The sequence below is a fragment of the Macaca thibetana genome, chromosome 3, assembly GCF_024542745.1.
Source record: "Macaca thibetana thibetana isolate TM-01 chromosome 3, ASM2454274v1, whole genome shotgun sequence".
NCBI lineage: Eukaryota > Metazoa > Chordata > Mammalia > Primates > Cercopithecidae > Macaca > Macaca thibetana.
The window spans coordinates 162,093,624-162,115,648 of NC_065580.1; the positions used below are offsets into that span (position 1 = coordinate 162,093,624).

At 42.7% G+C, this 22,025-nt stretch overlaps 2 protein-coding genes across 8 annotated transcripts in view; both read left to right on the top strand.

The window, feature by feature from the left end:
* ATP5PO (ATP synthase peripheral stalk subunit OSCP) overlaps nt 1–22,025 on the top strand; it is a 1,173,690-nt gene that overhangs the window by 210,781 nt on the left and 940,884 nt on the right. The window lies entirely within an intron of this gene.
* The window catches only part of RUNX1 (RUNX family transcription factor 1), a 276,736-nt gene that overhangs the window by 177,993 nt on the left and 76,718 nt on the right, over nt 1–22,025 (top strand). For all 5 annotated transcript variants that reach the window (XM_050784643.1, XM_050784642.1, XM_050784646.1 and 2 more), the window contains one exon: nt 5,873–6,029. In XM_050784643.1, coding sequence (XP_050640600.1) covers nt 5,873–6,029 — 157 coding nt within the window. The remainder of the gene's footprint in view (nt 1–5,872; nt 6,030–22,025) is intronic.

Genomic DNA, 22,025 nt, shown 5'->3' on the forward strand with positions numbered 1-22,025 from the left:
CGGTCGGAACCTCCCTGGCAGGGGCCTTAGCTTTGATACAAAGTAGAAAAAGTTATAACCCAGCCCGGCAGAGACAGCCCGTCTGCTAACTTACTGCTGCCCCTACCGCTGGATTAACACCCAAACCATTTTGTCTTCCTCACATGAAGGCATCAGGAAATAAAATCGTGAGACTTTTCTGCCTTCAAGTCAGTGAAAAGAAACTAACAAGGGAAACTGTCAGGGATTTTCTTTCCCCCTTCTCCAACCGCCCTATAGGAATTAGCATGTCCAAAGTCCACAGCGGGCGTAGTTAAGTTTGCAAAAGTTTTCTGAAGAGTTCTCTGAGTTTTTTAGCCTGCTCCTGCCAGAAGCCGCAAGTAGCGAATCCTGTTTCTTTTCCCGGAACCGTTCTGAATGCTATCATCACCTCACCTAGATTAAGCCCGGGGTAGCGAAAGGTGAAGAGGCTGTCTTTGGAGAGCTGGGGGTCCCAGCGGCCCGCTTTCCTGCTAGAGGAGGGGGCGGCGCGTAGCTGGAGACTTCAGCGCAGCGGCTCCAAAGGTCTCCCTTCGCTTTTCACCCCTGATCATCCCAAGAGCTTTCAGCTGCCTTGAAAAACCTTGGCCTTCAACAGGGGTATGAAAACAACCCCAGGCGTTTCTGAACAACCACCCTACTACCCTAGCAGCAAGCAGTAGGAATTTAATTTCTGCAGTGGAGATTCTGTTTTGTCTTTGGTGGGTTTGAAAAGATGCGACTAAGTAAAATCAGTGCAGGTCATTTCCTGTTCTTTTAAAGGGCTAATCAAGGCAGGTGGTTCCCAGTGTAAAGCTACTTAAAAAAAAAAAAAAAAGTTTAAATAATTGTCCCCTTTAAGGGGAGATTAAGTTTTTTATAGATCCAGGCCTCAGCTGGGTCTTGATCTTATTACAACGAATAATATTCACTTTTTTAAAAAGTATTGTTGGGGTTATTTTTAAGCTTTATACAGTTTCCACACTTAGATTGTGATTTCTAAAACAAAACGAAATTTGCAGTTGGCTTTGTCTACAGATTTGCCTCTTTTTCCACTCACTTTTCTAAAAGCAGTTTTTTGTTTTGTTTTGTTTTTTAGTGGGGGTGGAAATGAGGAGAAGGAACGTGGCTGGTTGCTTGACTCTTTTTTCCCTCCCTCCGTTTACTTAGATTTGGGTTTGGGAGACCATTTTACTTTTAAATCATTCTAACCCTTTGCATAAATGGAATCAGCGGTGACTCTTTAGGGCACCCGCATTGAGAGGGGACCAACAGGGTTGGGCCATGGGGTCACTATCAGATAAAGAGCAGAGGCAAGACGGGCTGATAACCACCAAAGGCCATTAAAACCTGGCTGCCCCAATGCACTAGGGCTCCAAGAGATTTGTGGCTTCCTTTGGGGTGAAAATCAGGGTCTCTTCTGAACTCCCTCCTCTGCCAGGAAACCCACACTCAAATATATTAAAAGACTAAATGATTAATAAAGAATCTTCAGGAATTGGAGCAATTCAGAGTCTCAAGTCATTACATGAAAGTATTTTCTTCTAAAAAATGAAAAATTACACATATTGCTTTTATGAGCCGTCAGAATTATTTCTAGCAGAAACCATAATCATAGAGTTTCCTTTTTAAAATGATTTTTGGCAATTCACTTAAAAACAATTTGTTTTATTGAGTGATAATCTATAGGCTACTAAAAATCAAAATACAGATCTCTTGAAAAACATTCAAGCAGGTCCCCTGAGAACATTTGGGGGAAAGGAAAGGATAGCAGAGAAATCAGACCATTTGATTAATATCTGTCACCACCCCAATCCTCATAAAAAGAGGCTTCTTCCTCCAGGAGACCTGCTCACTGCATAACTAGAAGAATAGACAAAACGTTCAGTGAGACAGCAAACGTGAAGGGATAAAACATTAGGGATAAAAGCAAGCAAAACATCAAAACCTGCCTACATCCTGGGCTCATTTACTGTGTGTCCCTGGCTTCACTCTATCCGCCCACCCAACCACCTCCCAAGCAGCTTCAACAGAAATTATTACTTTAAAATTTGGATCTTAAATAAGCCGCAGGCAATCTCCCTAGGAAGTTAACCAGTAAATAATTATTATATTCCCCATGATAAAGAGAAGCAAATGTGAAACAATGATAAGGCCTGATGATATTGATGAAACGATCATTGAAGGGCTTCTTAGGAGTATCCTGAAGTTCTGTAGGAAAATCCTCTATGTCAATCTTCTGAACTAAAGAGAGATTTAAAATTATGAATTTTCTTTAAAATAGATTACAATAACCCTACTTGCTTATTTTGAACCCCAACCTGTTCTCCCCCTACTCCTTCCCTCCCATGGAACACCTTTATTTATAGAGTATGAGAGATACTTGTTTTTTACTACTAAGAAAACCTTACATTTGCTATGTGTTTTGCTGTATTTACAGAAGTAGCCTAAAGAGCTGTTTTGATGACTTAGGATGTATTTGGTAATACCATGGTATTATAGCTTGTTTAGGCTCTGGTACACCACAGTCCAAAGACGTAAACATGCCTTCAGCAAGGAAGTTCAGAGGCCTTGGATTCTGATGGTAATATTCTTTTCATAAAAAGGAAATAAGTAATATATTTGTCGGCAAGATCACGGTCCCTAGCTATGCCTTAAATGTCATCTCAGCTGAATTCTATGTTCCACTCCACAGCCTTCTTTGAAACACTGCAAGGTTAAGGGATTTGAAGTAAATGAATTGTAACTGTAATTTCAACCTAATTAGAACTGGTTTAAAATGCCAGTTTGAACTGTGAACAGGCTAGCCAAGAACAGTATTGGGAGGTCCATGTGGTACAGAAGAGAGTTGATATTTGGCCCAACTTCCTGATACTTTAAAAACAGAGAAGTAAAACAAAATATCAGATCTCTTTGGCCAGCAAGTCCCTTCTTGCCTGTTTGGTCTGTGTTAAAATGTAAATGTTTGTGTTTCCTTACCTATTGTTTATAGCTTTTCATTCCAGTTGTTTCTTTTTTTCAGTTTGAAGTTAGATATTTTTACATTCTCTCCATTTGCCCATCAGTGAAAAAACCTGTATCAAATTAGCACACATGTTAGTTTTAAATTAAAAAAAAAAACTTCTTTAACCTGGCTTGAGTATGCTTGTTAACAATTGGGCAATATACGTTATTAATGAAATTGCCCTGGATTTAATAGTTCCCCTTTACCCACCCCCACCCTCGTACCAAAAAAAAAAAAAAATCCCTCAGAGATCAATACAAGGCCAAGTAAATGATATGTAGGTGCCCAAATATCATTGATTCTGCTGCATTTAAAAAAAAAAAAAAAAAAAAAAGAGAGGACTGGGAGTTAAACTTCTAATTTTTTTTCTTCTTAAATTCCAACATCAACAACCTTTTCTTATTTAGCCTCCATGATAATTTTATCCTATGTTTGTTTCGACTTGGCGAAGGTCTCGTGAATTTGCCAAATTACTAATGAGAATAGTATCGGAAAGACGAGAGAGGCACCAGGCTTGGAGCACTGTGAGGGGAACAGCAGTAGGAGGCAGATAATTCAGAATCCATTCCTGTAGTTATAAAACAAGATTTATTTATTTTCACCTTTTTACAGATCCAGACCCAACAATGAGTTATTCAGTTTGAAACCCACGTCGTCGAGGCAGTCTCTGTATACCTTCTGAATACTGACTTAAAATAGAGAAGCCTGGGTTACCACAGGGAGAGGAGGATGAGGAAGTAAAAATATGTGTTCAAAAAGGGCATTTCAACACCGTGAGCTAACTTTACAAAGGGAAGTGAGAATCATGAAAAAAAGGGGAAAATTCGTTGTAAGAGACTTAAAAGAGCAAAATAAAGCAAGCCCATTTTTCGGGAATAGAAAAAAAAAAAACAGTAACAATAACCAAATAACTGATCAGGGAGATTTATTTTAGTGATATCTTTTTAAAACAAAAAGGGAATTGTCATATCACTGCTCTTAATTAAATGGCAACAAACACACTTATTATGGGAACTAAATAGCTAATTAGAGGGTGCTCGGGGAATAAATAGCAGAGTTTTAAACTCTCCTCTATGGAAAACATGTCCAACAATTGCAATGAAAGGATTAAAAAGAGAGATAAAAGGCCCAGACCTCGTTTGGCAGTGCAAGTTGGATAAAATAGAGGAAAATGCCTCCCTGTTTCTATGAGACTAGATTACCCTGCTGTAGTCTTGGGGTTGGAAGTATGCTCATCTCTCATAGTGAGTTAGTTCATGTTCTGTGCCACAACGACTGAAGCAGTTCTACTGAGTAGAAACAATAGATAGTCATCTGGAGGCCAAGGGAAAGGGTGATGGCTGGGCAGATCATGAAAATGGGGATCTTGAGAAACATGACTTTGATATCATACAAGTGAGTCCATGGCAGCCTTTTTTACATATAGAAAAAGAGGCCTGAAAATATATGCTACAGAAAAATTATATAGCAATTATTAAGGTAAAAATTGGGAAGTAGGAGGCAGAGGAAGGAGTGATAACAGTAGGTTGAGGAATGCTTTACTGTTACCAATTCAAAAACAGCAACCAAAAATGATGATGTAATTGGAATGAGTAATATAAATGTCACTACTGACTTTACCATAAAGAATGTCAGAAATGATCAGAATAAATACAGCTTGGGGCATTTCAATTTGAAGTTGTGTGACTGCTTTGAAAAATAGAAACAAAGGAAATATAGCCAATAATAAATGTCTAGACCAAGAAAATAGTTTCTAGAAGGCCTCAATGATAACCAAGAAATTGATACTATTGTTCGAAGTATCTTTAGGTCATGCTCTTTAGAGTATTTTACTTTGAAATTCATTTTCTTAACTACCTGAGTATAAAAAATATTTATCTACCAGTTTTCTCCAATATCCCTGATAAGACTTCATGCTTATTCAGTTACATTAAATAAATTCCTGGTCAAGATCAGCTGGGCTAGCGGAAAACCTCAGGCATCTGTGAGGATATGAGTTTACACACCTTGGGACTCACAGATATAAAAATACAACTCAGTTCTACCCCGGAATTGAGGGGAGTGCACAGAAGTGAATGTCCCGTCTGTCTGAGGTCTGTTGATTTTGTAATTAGTAAACGAAGGGTACATTTCTGATTTTTTTCCCTGTGTGCTGGAATTCATTGCTAGTAAAACTCAAGATAATAGGAGCAAGTAGGAGGTATCAAAGATGAACTATAGAGGGACAGTTTAAGTACTTAAGAATCGTCAGCAAGATGAAATCTACTTTTAGCAGAAATAAGTTTTTTTGTTTTGTTTTTTTTTTTGTTCTGTTTTGTTTTCTAAAAGTAAAGTATGGGCCTTGTTCAGCCTGTTAGTGGAGGTCTGAGCAAGTAAAAGATGGGTTAGATTATAAACTTACGAACACAGGATGTTCTGTTTCTCAAATGGGAGGAATTAAGAAGAGATTATTGTATTCAGGAGACAACATAGCTTCTCAAAATCCTTGACATCTTGCTATGGTTCGTCTTGTTCCAACTGTGCTATATGACCTAATCTGGCTTTATTAGGTAAATTTAGTATATGTGTCATTATTTGAAAATTTACATATAGTTATGTATAATGTATTAGGTTGGTGCAAATGTAATTGCAGTTTTTGGAATTAAAAATTGCAAACATCGCACTTTTGCACCAACCTAAAATATAATAAAAAAGTGTCTTCCCATTATAACTTTTCTGTTGTTTTGCTTGAGTTATCATTGCTATTCCTCTGCAACCTAAAAAAAAATCATTGAATATACGATTAATTTTAGAATAATCACTACACAAATGCCCTAAAAGTGTATGTATAACATTCCTGATGTCTGCATTTGTCCCTTGACTGGTGTTTAGGTGGTGGCCCTAGGGGATGTTCCAGATGGCACTCTGGTCACTGTGATGGCCGGCAATGATGAAAACTACTCGGCTGAGCTTAGAAATGCTACCGCAGCCATGAAGAACCAAGTTGCAAGATTTAATGACCTCAGGTTTGTCGGTCGAAGTGGAAGAGGTACGTTATCTGTCAAAACTATGCTTGAAACACGTTTCGTGGCAACAAACCCCTATTTCAAAATTCTAGTGATTTCTGTAATGGAATCCCTAGAAACTCGGTCTGTCTTAATGTTCTTATTGCTATGTCCAGCTCTTAAAAAATATTTATTCGAAGTTTAATATTTTTAGCAGAATCTCTATATTATTGCTTTATGTTACTGAGTTGATTTAAGGCTGATTGGGAACATGCAACGTAGGAATTGTGAATTTCAAAGAAACTCTTGAGATTTTTATTAAAATGCAAAAAATATAAAATTTACCTTAATGGAAACTAGGATTATACAGTTACAGTGAGGGTTCTCTCTTGGATAACAATACAAAAGCTGTTTAATGGAAACTGTTGACTTATGATCTGTGGGCTATCTGTGAAAAGTGACAGAGTTTCGAATGACCATTTCTAATAATTTTAGGGATTTCTAGTGTATGATGTTGAAACATGGTTTCAAGCAAGCTTACCTTTTTAGAAAAAGACATGAAGAAATAATGTTAGTACCATTGATGGCAGTGTGATCTTCCTGTTGTATTTCTTTTGAATGCCTTATTTAGGAGGAGAGGTTGGGCCTGGTTAAAATTTTAGATACTAATAATATTAGAGACTGGATTATCCAAGAAATTGTTGCATTAGTTCAGCTCCATGTGTGGTTTTATTTTTCCTTGCCTTTAACCCGTTATCAAAGCATTAGAGCAGAAATAGGAATCTCAGCTTATTGTAATTTTCTCTGGTTTCCAATTATTTTCAAGTATTATGTTTTCTTTACATTGTAAGAACCAAATCATATTTTATAAACAGCAACAAGTACTAAAAGTTTAATTGAAGGAGGTAAGATAGTTTTTTAAACTCATTTTTTGTAATATAGTACCGATTAAGCTTACAAGGTTATTGCAAGTATAATAAAAAGACTTACGGTAAATACCTAAATAACAGTAATAGTTCTTGTATTGAAAAAAATGGAAGCACCAATCAAACAACATTTAAAATAACAGAAATTATTACTCTTTAAAAAGGCGTTTAAAAACAAGAAAATCTCAGTTCTCAGAGAATTTGATTAGTCAGAAAGGAGAAAGAGGTAAATGTGTGTTGATTATTTTGGTGATTATTTTTGCTATCCTAGCTATCCGGAGCACTTTCATAATAGAATCATAGCTGGAGAAAATAAAAAATTTATATAATGTGATTGAAAATTTATATTCATAGTACTATATTAATAATAGGGCAATGCAAAGAAAATTATATCCACTTTTTGAAAGCATGAGTGATGCTATAAGATATAAAAGCATAAGTCATTAAATGGGTTCCCTTGTCGTATTAAAAGTCCCCACCTTTCAGTAAATGGAATTTGCATTATGATTCAGAGATGTGTGTCTAGAAAACATCTTAAAGGCTTCAGATGAGTAGCTGGCAGAGCGGGTGAGAAGCCAATAAAAAACAAAGGCCCCACAGCCTGGTCCATGCCCATCAGCCTAGCTAACTCTCTTAATTCAGTTCTTGTGGATTTCTGCTGTTAGGAATCAATAGCTAAGTATCATTGAATTGCTTTTCTAGAGAAAGTATTATCATCATACTATGCGTCTGTGTGGGTCTACATGTAAGGTTTTGATCATAAAAGTTTTAAAAACGTGCCAGTGACATTTTCTCACAAGAAGTTCAGTAGTGGCTTTCCGGCAATGCACAGTAAATCAGTGATAATAAAAAAATGAGATTTTGAAAGCAGCGTGCTTTCTTTTCTGGCGTTGATGGCTGATCTTGCATCCCTCATTGGCCATTTCTGTTTTGAGTGGGTGACTAATAGGTGCTTGTGTTTACTTGGGTAACAGTGCACTGTTTCCCCAAGGTGTGGAGTGTTTGCATTTGGCTGCAGGATTTGTGCCAGTATGCCCTTGAGTTTGCATAAACCCCAAAAAGTAAAATAGCTGCAACCAAGGCTGGGCTGTCTTCCCATACTCTGGAATGAGAAAATTAATTGAAATGCCATAAACGGACAATATTTTGAACAGACACTCCTTCCCACCAGTGATAATAAGCAATAAAAAATATAGGAACCCTAATGGAACATTTGACCTAATTATAATTACTATGGATATGAATATTGTTGGTCTTGAGAGAGAGAGAGAGATATATATATATATATATGTATTTTTTTTTTTTGGTCAGCACTACAAAACTAAACGAGCTGTCTGAAGGCCTGATTTGACTCTGTCTCATAATTTCTTTCCATAGTCATAAAATATAATTTGATTTTTCTCTTTCAAGTCTAAGTGTCAACACCAAAGCCTGCCAGATTTTTTTCTTTCTTTTTTCTTCTTCTCCTTTTTTTTTTTTTTTTTTTTTTTTGCAATTTGCTTCCCATTAGGAAGACAGCAGATGATTCTGACTAATTTTAACAATTAGTCTTAATCTTCCTCACTGAATCTTATCCTTTAAAAGTTTCATTATGTTTTATTAAGTGATCTTAAGACAACTGTTTCATTTTCTGTTTTTGAAAATGTGCTTGAAAATATACCCTTGGCATGGACACACCACGCCATGGCTCAGAAGGCCCTGGCTCTTGGCTCATCCACACTTTCAGTGCCAATTTTGAATTCTGTCAAAAGCCACCAGTCTGATGGATTCTCCAAGGGGCCTAGTATGTGGTGCAAAATGAAAGGTAGAAAAAGAAGTTCTTTTTCTGTGACCAGCTGCCAGTCCATGGGGATTGTAAACCTCGTAGAAACTGCCAGAGGTTGAACATGGAAGGGTTTTTCTCTGTTCTACAAAACGGATCTATCTGGGCGCTGGCTGCCGTCCAGGATCACAGCTCCTAACCTCGGGTTCAGTCCGTAACTGGGAAAACCTGCCTGTCCAGCTTTGACGGCCTTGCTGGCTACACTGGCCCCGTAGAAGCCTGAACCTTCTCTCTTTTCTTCCATTCCCTCCTTTTTCTCCCTGGCAGTTTAAATCTTGGTTCAGAGTGTATCTCACCCTTGGAATGTTCCTCTCTTTGATTCAGTATCTCCATGTAAATCGACCGCTCCTTTACAAAGGAGGAAGAGATAGGAACTCCCAGTAGATGAGGGTTAGGGAGCTCTGGGGACCGGGCTGAACTCCAGAGGTCATGTGAGCACAGAGGTTGTTGTTCAGAACAATTTACATTTTAGCCAAATGGACTGGGACTCCATGACACCCCCAAAAAATTGAAGTTCAGGGGCAAAAGGAATTCTCTTGGGTGAAACGAATTCGCTGAGCAGCTTACATCAGTTTACATCTGCAGTTGAGACAAGTGCTACATCACCTGCCACCTTTAGAATGCCAAGAAGGTGTATCATGGCTTCGGCTGAGAGAAATTTAAGAAATTTTAGCAATTGGTGCCCGGGCACGGTGGCTCACACCTGTAATCCCAGCACTCTGGGAGGCGGAGGTGGGTGGATCACCTGAGGTCAGGAGTTCAAGACCAGCCTGGCCAACATGGCAACACCCCCCATCTCTACAAAAAATACAAAAATTAGCTGGGTGTGGTGGCGGGTGCCTGTAATCCCAGCTACTCGGGAGGCTGAGGCAGAAGAATCACTTGAACCCAGGAGGTGGAGGTTGTAGTGAGCCGAGGTCGCGCCACTGCTCTCCAGGCTGGGCGACAAGAGCAAAACTCCATCTCAAAAAAGAAAAAGAAATTTTAGCAATGAAACCTGTGACTGCTTCATCCCTGTTGGAGTATTTAATCAGTCAGAGAATAACTGATCAATCAGGAAATACAGCTTTAGTAATTTCATTTCAGAACCAGACAAGAAATCTCCCCGACTGCATTTTCAGCTGCGTCGTTTAAGCAGGAGGAAAGAGAGTCTGCTGCACGTTGCTTTCTAATTTTTTCTTAGAGTATGATTTTTAATCTTTTGGGAACATCATAGATACTTTTGAAAATCCTTTGGAAGGCTTTTTCCAAGGACAAAAAAAAAAAAGGATGTGTTCACGTACACACAGAATTTCTTATATTATTTCAGTTTCTAGGCTGCCAGAACTCGTATATGGACCTTCTGAGGATCCGCGGACCCCAGGCCAAAAATTTGTGAATTGCGAACTTTGCATTGATCGTGGAGGGCCAGCTTAGCCCTATGCCACACATAGTAGACACCCGAAAATGAATAAATACACGTACAGATGAGCTAGACATTTTCTTGAACCTGTGCTGTTTTGGTAACAACTGTGTTTTTGTTATCGCTGGGGTCTGGTTCGTATAATTAAGAAAGTAGATCCCCTAGAAACCACTAGCCAGGCCTTTGGATGACCATCAGGTACGCATACATGCCATCACGGGTAAAGGGGAGGGGCCTATTCTGTCACTGAAAGGACAGTCGCTTCGCTCCACACCCAGCCCTGTGAGGCCAAGTGTTCTGTGGCCTGTCAGGTTGGCGCTGAGTTTCTTGGCGGAATTTGTGTTTACATTGACCTCCCTGGAAGCTTTAGTCTTGCCCACTTACAAAATAATATCCTTTCCCAACACATTGAAATTCCTTCAGTATGTTCTTTCTGTGAATATCTTCCCAGACATAATATTTATCCTGTCACAATCTGGGTTATTGCATATTTGTGTAACGTTACTTGCTTAAGGCATTTTCATTCTTAAATTATTTTACATTATTTGGGGTAAAGTGTGGGAGGTTGCCTTTCAGGTGAGTGGAAGACTGTGGTCAAGAGGAAGAGAAGGTACATTAGGGAAGGATAAACGGTACCAATATTCTAAACAAAGAGACATGGCTTGGCTTTGTGTAGCGGTTGTTAACCAAGAGATGATCTGAATGACTCTCAGTATTATTGAAGGATCCAAGTCCTTCTCTATTCTATTACAGATTCATATAATAGAAGAAGGAAAAATTCATCTGACCACCCCAGATTCATTTCACAGATAATGTTCATGGTATAAACTGGCAGTCAGATCTCCTGGAAAGAATATAAGGAAAAGACATGTGTTATATTAAAATCAACTTTCCCATTTTCCCACTTTTTTCTGTTACATACTGATCTACACATTAAAATAATATGTATACTGAAATCTGTATTCAGATCTCACTGCGAGCAAATATAGATGAATAAAGACCCAGTCTCTGATATACCAAGCCTCAACCAGCCCTAACAAATACTGCTTTTCGATGGGCAGGTCAAAAGCTTGCATCCATGGTCTGATGTAGAATTCATCTCTAGAGACCAGGTTTCTCATTCTGTTTCCCATTTACCAATAAAAGGGTAGCAACACTTTCCTAAAGCAAGTTGCTCCCTGCCCTGCTTAAAGCCTGGGGTGGCCCAGTCATGGCAAGGAGTAGCAGGAAAAGCTTTCTTGAAAACTGCTTGTGCTTGCAACAAGCAGTTTCACAGTTGATCCCTTCATAGTTTTCTTGCTGATTTTATGAAGTGTCAGGCATTGCTGATGGTGTCACACAGCTTTTTAAAATTGAGGTTATTTGTATGAACAATATTTTATAGTTTGATGGGCAGAAGCTGTACTTCTCTCCACCCACCCTCAACCCCTTCCTTGCCAGCCAGCTTGTGTTTGGTGGAGACATTTCTTTTTGGTCAGGACAGAAGACTATCAATCAGAAAGTGCCTGCAAGAGAAATAATGGTTGAGTGATTTTTAGAGCTTCCTGTTTCAGCAACAAGCATTATAGACATAAACAGTGATCCAGCCAACGGCTGTAACCCTGCTCTGGTTCTAATAAATCAGTTTTGTATTTTCTTTTTTGTGCTGGTTGGCAAGGGGCAAGAGAGGGTGGAGAAGGCTGGCTAAAGAAGAACATATTCTGTGTTTCTGGGTTTTTTTTTTTATTTTTAAGGAAAAATTACTTGTTGACAAGGAGAGATGGTGTACTGTCTTTTTTTTTTTTTTTTTTTTTGGAGACAGAGTTTCACTCTTGTTGCCCAGGCTGGAGTGCAGTGGCATGATGTCAGCTCACTGCAACCTCCACCTCCCAGGTTCAAGCGATTCTCCTACCTCGGCCTCCCGGGTAGCTGGGATTTCAGGTGCCCGCCACCATGCCTGGCTAATTTTGTATTTTTAGTAGAGATGGGGTTTCACCATGTTGGCCAGGCTGGTCTTGAACTCCTGACCTCAGGTGGTCCAACCGCCTTGGCCCCCCAAAGTGCTGGGATTACAGGCGTGAGCCACCGTACCCAGCCGGTGTACTGTCTTATGGCTGTTTTCTTTCTGTAGATGATTATGAAACAAGTTCAGATCAGTAAGGAGATATGATGTTATTCCTACTGATTTGTGAATAACCATATACTGTCAATATGGAGAGAGTGTGTGGTTTTGAAGGCTTCGTTGATTCTTAGCCAGTGGAGTGTGTGTGTGTGCGTGTGTGGGCAAGGGAGGGAGAGAGAGAGAATGTCCATACTTTCATTGAGAGACTTCTGGGCCAAATTATCTTTGAGGACTAAATTCATGCTAGTAACATCTTCTCATCTAAAGCCCAGATAAAGCAATTAATGGAAATTAATAAGTGAACAGTGTGGATTTAATGAGCTGCCTGTGAATACTTTCACATGTGCTCGTTTTGTCGGCTCCCTGGCGGGGCATGGGGACAGGTTGCAGCGCTTCAACGTTTGTATTTATAAACATGCATTCCTGGACTTCAGGCAGCATGTATACTCCATCATTGGTCCTGCTGTGAGTCCCACATTCAACGGAGATGTATTTTGATCTGCGTTGAAGACAGAGCAATTGATGACATTCAGTTTGCCCTGCACTGATTTGGGATTCCAGCACATTGCCCGGCCCCTGTTAGCCTATACTGGGCAGCATATCCCATTCTGGAACTCCATTTGACGTCACCAAACTTTCTCCAACCAAGGTGTCAGGCAATTGAGGGCCATAGAGGAATCCCAGCAACTTCCTTTGAGAGGCTCACAGCCATTCTGCTGCCAGACTGAAAATGCGTTTCCTCTGATTTCCTTAGTGAGGAAGCATTCATTTAGGAGCCATTTAAACTGTGTTTTTCTCAAAGAAGATGTAAGTACATTTCCTGTTTATTTTTCAACTTAGATTAATTTGGGCTTTTACCTTGAGATTTAAGACCATCATTAAGAATGTATGGGCAGGGCCAACTGCAGAACTACCCCACCTCCCCCATCACCTAACCCAAGGACGTGCCTGTCCAGTTAATAGGAGGGCTGGCCAGCACTCTGGGGTGGTGTGTGGCCCTAATTGAGTCACCTTATGCAAACCAAGGTAACTCACAGGAATATGGGCAGTTTGAGCATAATTTCATCTTGTGCTTATCAGATCTCTGGAGGTAGAAACACTCCAGTTTGCTCAAGGCATTGGGTTGGGGTCTTTACAGATTTTTTTCCTTCATTCTGTGTGAAACTATTGTATAGAGGATAGTCAGTATCAATCATCTATCTTTGTATCTATCTATAATTATAGAGGAGCTAGTCTAAACTCACATCATAATGAGGCTTTGTCTGCCTCTTTAAATGGTGTGTCTCTAGTACCTACGACAAATGTCCTGCCTTCGTTATTCTATCTGAAACCACTGGGAAGTTTATTATCAGTATCTTGTCTCCCTGCCTACCAATTTTGATCGTAATCTTGTTCAGTGGTTCCCAACTGGGGTGACTTGGACTCCCAGAAGACATTCGGCGATATCTGCAGACATTTTTGGTGATCATGTATTGGGTTAGGGAGTGCCGCTGGCATCTAGTAAGTAGAGGCCAGGGATCTACTAAACGTCCTACCACGCACCTGACAGCCTCCCCAACAAAGACCCAAATGCCACTTGTGCTGAGATGGAGAAACTCATTTAGCTCCAGTCATGTGTGATCTAGCCCTGATCACGCATAGGTTAGAAAATGTTTCCCTTGCCCCTTTTATTCTGACATTCTGCCTCCCTACAAACTTAATCAAAATGTATGATAAACTTATTTTAAAATTTATGAAAAACTTATTTTGAAAACATTGCACAGAATAAAAAATAGAGGACATCACTGAATATTAAGTTTTTTTAAAAGGAAAACAAGCAGTGTTCTCTATGCCTAGAATTGCACCATCCCCGTGGCTCCACTGACCCTGCCTACTATCCTGGGTCAGGGATGCGCGGCGGCTGGAGGAGTGGCTGCAGGCGGGGTGGTGCACACAGCAGGGCAGCTTCTCTGAGAAGGCTCCCCACTGTAGCCCTCCCCTCATGAATGTCACACACGTGAGGTCCACAAGGACCACAGAAACTAGAAAGCCCTCTGCCAGAGGCTCGCTGCTTTTCCCTGAACACTTCAGTGAAGAGGCCATGGAGCCACTGATCTAGAAATGGGAATTGATGTCAGTGGACAGTGTCTACTCAAATTAAAAAAGTGATAAAGAGCCGGGCACAGTGGCTTACGCCTGTAATCCCAGCACTTTAAGAGGCCAAGGCAGGAGGATCATTTGAGGTCAGGAGTTCGAGACCAGCTTGGCCAACATGGTGAAACCCCATCTCTACTAAAAATACAAAAATTAGCTGGAAGTGGTGGCACACACCTGTAATCCCAGCTGCTCTGAAGGCTGAGGCAGGAAAATGGCTTGAACCAGGGAGGCAGAGGTTGCAGTGAACCGAGATTGTGCCACTGCACTCCAGCCAGGGCGACGCAGCAAGACTCTGTCTAAAAAAAAAAAAAGGTGATAAAAGCAAGGTCTTGGTGTGTGTCACTGACAGACAGCTCCCAGACACCAAAATGGCTCAGTCTGCATACTCTAAATAAAAATGAAGGCATTGCATGGCAGGAGGGGAGACAGGACCAAGGTTTGTGGGTTTGTCGCCCACAGGATGGGTTTGCAGATGCCACCCGCAGACAGATGGCTGGGTTCCTCTGGAGCTTTATCCCACCTGCCCCAGCATGTCAGTTTTGCCATCACCTGTTTTTATACTGAGATTCAGGGCACGATGATTTGAAAACAAAAGTCCGCAGGGAGACTCCCCTAGGTGTTCCCGGTGCCTCAAGGTAGAACCTGCTGCAGGTTGAGTTTCTGGAATAGGTCAGGCAGTGTCTGCTTTGTTTGTTTGTCCGTTTCCTTGCTTTTGTGCTCCATGGAAACCCTCACGCCTAATTTTCCTTCTCCGTGTATACATCTGCTTCCTTTAAGCTCCCCACAGTAGAGCAACGCTCCGAGATTCAACATAGAGATCACTTGTGTGTTGTATAATCTGTGACTAGTAAGCATTAACTATCCAAATGGGAGTTCGTGGATGGTGTCTGAGCCGGGGACTGCACAAAGCTCACAAGTTGCTGTGGGTGTGCTCTAGAGAGAAGGTCACTGGGGAAAAAGCCTGAAAACAGCTGTGGCGTGCGAGGGTGTGTGTAGGAACGGAGACCCACGCACTGTGGAAAGGAAATGAGGATGTGCTCGGGAGCCCCGAGGAAATGGGCTCCCAGGAATTTTCCAACATCACGAGATCCAGCCCTTAACTAGAAAGCTCCAGGTGGTATCATCAGTGACTAGATGATGCCTGACACATGGTCTGTGAATGAATGACTGTTCAGGACTGTTTGTTTTTTTGTTTATGTTTTTTTTTGAGATGGAGTCTTGCCCTGTCACCAGGCTGGAATGCAGTGGTGTGATCTCAGCTCACTGCAGCCTCCGCCTCCTGGGTTCAAGCAATCCTCGTGCCTCAGCCTCCTGTGTAGCTGGGATTACAGGCGTGCGCCACCATGTCTGGCTAATTTTCGTATTTTTTGTAGAGACGGGGTTTCACCATGTTGGCTAGATGGTCTCGATCTCTTGACCTCGTGATCCGCCTGACTTGGCCTCCCAAAGTGCTAGGATTACAGGCGTGAGCCACTGCGCCGGGCCCAGGACTGTTTTGATGTTAGGCAGTGCAGCCTAGTGGTCAGCACGTGGACTTTACTGGCTTCCCCACTGTGTTTCAACTTGGGTGTTGTTGGCCAGTTATTCTTTGCTGTGAGGGGCTTTGCTGTGCATGGTTGAACATTTAACAGCATCCCCGGCCTCTACTCAGTGGCCACTTGCACCCACCCTCCTGGTTGTGACAACCAGAAATCTCTGCAGCCATTGCCTCTTGTCCCCTGGGGGCAGATCCCCCCTGGTTGGAAACCACTGGCTTGGAGCTATCTGTCCTTGAACAAGTTACTTGACCTGTTTAAGCCTGATTTTGACCTTGCCCATGGGAAGACAGAGGGACAATGAGGACTGATTACCTGGGACAAGACATAGGTTAGGAGCTGTTACTTTTTGCAGTGACACCAACACCATGGGGTGGACAATGGGGACTCTGTGAGTGCATAGCAAACAACAGCAAACAGCAACAACAACCAGAGGTCTGCTTTTTTTGTTCGTCTAAATGGATGAGCTTCCAAGGAGAAAATACAATCCTTATCCTTATTTCAGGGCGCCATACAGTTCTGTGGTCGTGAAAGGGTTATATGCGGCAGGCCCTGAGATTCCAGTTAGCAATGGGAGAGATGAAATTAAATATGTACTGTAATTTGAAGCACTGCTTTTCATGGGAAAAGAAGTTCTTCCAACTCAGCCTTTCCAACTCTTTTGTCCAAACATTAATGGCATGCAAATATTTATGATTCATATGTGCCCCTTTTAATTCCCAATCGTATTTTAGCAGTAAACACTGCATTTTAATAATGAAGCAGAATAATCCCTTTGTCCTGTCGCCGGGTTACACAGGCTGGCACCCGGCAGCATCGCATTCTTCCTGAGCGATCATTGCTGCCTCCACCCAAGTTGAAGGGGTTTTGTAGCAGTGCCACGGCGGCTTGCCTTGGACTGCACTTGAGGACTTCCTGGATGTTCCGCTGGAAGCCATTCTTAAGGATGTGTCTCAGCATTTTCATAAATTGCAAGTGAACATCCACGCATATTTTTCTCTTTTGGCCACATACAAACTCAGCACCGCTTCATCTGGCTGTTGCTTGGAAGGGTTCTTACTACACTATTATCTTGCATTCTAGCCAAATCCCTGAACTCTAGATTACACCGAACCCATTGTGTCCTATTTAATATTCCTTTGATTCGTAATGATGACATAGAAAACATGCACATCTATTAGCGTTGATTCTGTGAGTCCTAGAAAAGTAGCATAATGTAATATGAGAAGCAGGCACACCTGTAGGACTCAGATGTGCTGGCCTCAGTCTCCCCATCTGTTCAATAGGTTTAACAATGCCTTTCATCTATGTTACGATGATAAAAGCGAGATGGTGTGTATGTAACAATACTTAGGAAGAAGAGCTATGGCCCCTCTTGATGATGTTCTTTCTTCTACAGCGGGAATCCCTGAGGCAGGAGGGGAGAGAGCAAGCCAGAGGCAACATGGGTCTTGCTGAATCAGAAAAGTGGGGAATGATGCTGTTTTTCAGGGCCCACTCCTCGATGGCAAGGCATTTGTATTCCTTGGTCCTACTAAGGGCCTACTAAAATGAGAGTGCATGAGATAACAGCAGGCATTCCATAAATATTCACAAGTAAAATGCCTGTGTAATAATAATAAAATTACAAACCTTTATAGGGCATTGACCCTGGGATGGAAATATAGTACCTATTTCTGTTTTGTTAGAACTCTTCCTCTGCCCCACCCCTAAGGTCATTTGCTGAGGGCATTTCTGTCATTCATTCATTTATCAGATATACATTGTGCACCTATACATTGTGCCAGACACTGGGCTAGCATGAGAAATACGAAGGTCAACCAAAGAGAACCCACAGCCTTGGGGGCCAGTAAGAGACATGGCAATTAAGCAGGCCATCCCTCTTCTGAGTAGATAACACATGATAGATGGGTGTGGCGGGAGCCAAGGCTCAGTGGTGCAGAACCTGGTGAAGGTTCAGAGGGTCTCCCTGGACCACTTGTCATTCACTTGAGACCTGCAAGTGACAAGGAGACTATACTGGTGGAGGCATGAAGAATCATGTCCCAGCAGAGAAAGCAGAGTGACGAAGGAGCAAGTGGCCTGTTGGGAGCTGAGAGATGCTCCAGGGGCGGGGGTTGGGGGGTGACAGCGGGGAGCCTTACCGAGGGATAGGGCGGGGATTGCCTTAACATCCACGTTGGGAATTTGGTCTGATCCTAATGAAATGGAGAACCACTTACAACTAACTCCAGATACAAATGGTGGAAAGATACTTGGCTTGCAGTTTAAAGAATGGAAAGGACATTTGGAGAGTGCGTGGAGAGCTTAGAGACCCATCCAGAGACTGAAAGCTCTCCTTTCTGCCTTCAGGCAGCCCCAGGCATGTGTATATCCAGCTTGCAAGGACCCCATTTGGTAGATGGCACTGTACCTAGAAGTCAGCTCCCACCTCAAGCTTGCCTCAACCTTCCCTCTCTTCCCTCTCTACCTCCACACTCACCTGCTTTGCTTCCTACCTGCAGCAGCAGGTGCTGCAAGGCTGGTGAGCAGGAGCTGACGCCCCCCAAGGCTTCCTTCCCTGAAGAATGTCCATGCCTCAGGCCTCCCTGCTGCAGCTCCATGTGGCCTTGGGCTGTGTGTTTGAGGCACCGGGCTAGGGGCACTATCGGAGTCAGGAGGAGGCCAGGCCTAGGAGGTCACTTTGGTCACTCGCCCTGTGTGACCCCAGCCCAAAGACACAGCCTGATGGATGAGTGGAGTCTGGTGAATCCGGTGGCTCTCCTTGGGGGAAGCACAGGGCAGCAGGTGTGGCCTTGGTCTCCAGGGGGCTGAGAATTCAGGGTCTTGGGGTGTTTTGGTTAAAACTTGGTTCCCCAGCTGAGATCCTAGGGAACTGTGATACCAAAAGGAAAAGGAAGATTAGAAAGGGAAAACGAAATCCCGGGAAAGGAAATGCAAAATCGCACGAGAACATCATGGTGTTTTGTGGGATAGGTGATATTCCACCAGATAAGGAGGTCCGCCCCTCCGCTCCTTTTGCAAACCTGAGCTCTTCCCCTGCCTGCGGTTGAGCCCAGCACACCTGTGCCTTGGAAAAAGCAAGCTATGCCTTCCAAGTGAAATTCGATGTTGTAAAGGACTGGCTGTCAAACTGAAAGTTTACAGAGTGATTCATTGATTTTTAGAGACAGGGTCTTACTCTGTCACCCAGGCTAGAGTGCAGTGGCGTGATCTCAGCTCACTGCAATCTCCACCTCCCGGGTTCAAGTGATTCTCGTGCCATAGTCTCCCAGGTAGCTGGGACTACAAATGTGTGCCACCATGCCAAGCTAATTTATTTTATTCTATTTTTTATTTTTATTTTATTTTATTTTTTATATTTTTGGTAGAGATGGGGTTTCACCATGCTGCCCAGACTGGTCTTGAACTCCTGAGCTCTAGTGATCCTCCCATCTCGGCCTCCCAAAGGGGTGGGATTACAGGCTTGTGCCACCATGCCTGGCCTCATTTATCGAACTTTTCTTTATTGCCTCAGAATAGAAGATACAAAGATGAATAAAATGCTGTCCCTGTCCTCAGACAACTCATTTTCATGGAACATCTCCAGAGAAAATGCTTTGCATGTCTTCAGTTTTCTCCAAGTAAAACAGCTATTTTTCAAACAACCCATAATTCCAAACAAATGCTATTTCCATGGAAAACTGAGTTCTATATTCTAAGGACCTGATTTTCAATCTGACTTTTCAGGGTAGTCCTGGTGCCAGTAGCTTAGGCCTCAAGTCTGCATTTTGCATGTGTGATGTGAGTGCAATTGGATCAAGCGATCCGGAAATACAGGCACTTCGCACAGAAGTATATACAGTACGCCGACATCTTAATTCAATTCAGTATGGAGAATCAGGAAATTATGTGCAAGTTGAAGGATTTGTATCCCGTCCAGAAATCTCCAAATAAATTAATTATACAGCTCCCCTGTCAAAAATAGTGGCAAATGTTTGGGTAAGGAAATGGAAGAGGAGCATAAGCATGAATTTTGGCTGTCAGGTTGTTCCAGTGGAAAAGTGAGAAATCCACATTAAAAATACTTCATAAAAAATACTCCAAATGCAGACTACTCCTGGAACCTGAGGGTGTGTTAATTTTTATACTTAGTTATCCGCAATTAAAATTAGACCCAAAACCATCTATTGTAAAAGGAGAAATCTCCCTGCAACCTTTCAGTATCTTGTGGGATTTCCTGAATTTGCAAAGAGCAGAACTTGAGCCTTCCCTGACTCTCTCGGTTTTTAAAAGCTGCGGTGTTTTCCTTTAATTTTTCCTCTCTCACTCTTTGGGCGATTCAAGACTTTGGGCACAACTGGCTTTCCTGCAGACATACACAAGAGTGAAAAATGTTGAGATTGTGTTTCCTAAGGACTCTGAGCCCCCAGGGCAGACGGCTCCTTTGTGTCTGCAGCCTTCCTTTGCGTGACAAAGGGCAAGTTTCACATCCCCTGAAACTGTCCCCAAAAGAAGAAGATGACTCATGCATACAGACCTACACTAAGGAGAGTGACAGGAACAGTCTTCCTGCAGAGCCGACGCAGGTAGACTGGGGATACCTACAAACTGGACCTGAGGAGGCCGAGTCACAACAGGAGTCGGGGCTCACCCATCAAACACGGGGTGTTATAGGCGGATTGTGCAATGATGGGACCTGGCTGCACTTTTAAATATGTTCTTCACACCTGGGCAAGAAATGACCCGGAGCTGCATGACTTTTTGCTTTGTAATCTCCTCACCACCCTCAGCTCTTTGGGGAGCAGTGTGCACATTTGAAGCAATCCTGAGGTTTAGCCACTTCCCAGATGTGGTGAGGAAGTGGAGAGTGCGCTGGGCCATGCGGAACTGCAGGTTCCAGCCGTGGCTTAATTTGACCACAATTGGCTGTCGGAGTTCACCAGCCCCAGGGCCGCCAACATCAAGACTAATCAAGCCTCCACCCGGTGCCTCCCTGGCCTTGGGGAGTGTGTCGTGGCAGCGCGTGTCCAGAAAGGCTCACCACTTGACCTTCTTCCCAACTAAATAAAGCAGTTAGTATTTTGCCCTGGCATTTGGATGGACACACTGGCGTCGAGAGAGACAACACATGTTGCAGCGAGGAGCACTGGCTGGGCTTGTTTACATAGTGTATCAGCTACTCACAGTTGCGCCTTACAAAGGTCGCCAGCTGGCGGGGCAGGAGTGAACTTGAACTTGAAGTTCAAGTTGCACTTAGGCCTGGTCGCAGCTCCATCACCTGCTGAACACACACATACACGCGCACACACACACACACGCACAACCCCTCCTCATGTCAGACATCAATGCTTCCTTCAGCCTCAGCTCCTTCTTCTGGGATCTGCCACAGTCTGGTCTTCACAGAATCACCTTTATCATGTCTTTAATGATCTGACATTTACTGAGACCTTTCTCTGTGCTCTGCTTTTACATTCAGCTTTCCATTTAACCTGCAGAACAATGCTACGAGATGGAATGACTATTATTAACCCCCTTTTACAGATGACAAAGCTGAGGCCCCAGAGAGGTCAAGTAATTTGCCTGAGGTCACACAGCTAGCAAGTGGCAGAGCGAGGTTTTGAACCTAAGTAGGTTGCCTTGAGAGTCCACACTGAATGAATCACACTGAATGAATCACCAATATAAATTCATGGGATTTTATATGGAATTCTTCTCTCTCATGGCGTCCAAACCTACATCAAGACAAACCTCATCTCCCCTGTTGTTTGTTCTCACCTTCTCATTCAGTATGAGTGTCTCTGCTTCTTTCTAAAGAACGGTCCTCGTGGAACCCAAGCCCTGGCTGGAACTGATGCTGCTGTGGTGGTCAGGATTCAGTGAGCAGGAGGAAGAAGGACGTGGTGTTTACCCCTTTCCTTGGCTTCCTCCCATGCAGGCCACCTGTGACCCCGTGGCGGCCCCCTCTGGAACCAAGAGCTGCCAACTTCCAGCAGCACACACAGGGTCAGTGCTGGGGCCGTCTGTGCACTGATGAAAGCCTCTGCCAGCCTCACCGGACCAAGGCCACTGAGTACTTCCGGGAGCCTTGGATCCTCCAGGCTACCAACAGGAACACTGGCCCTCTCGGCAGCAGCCC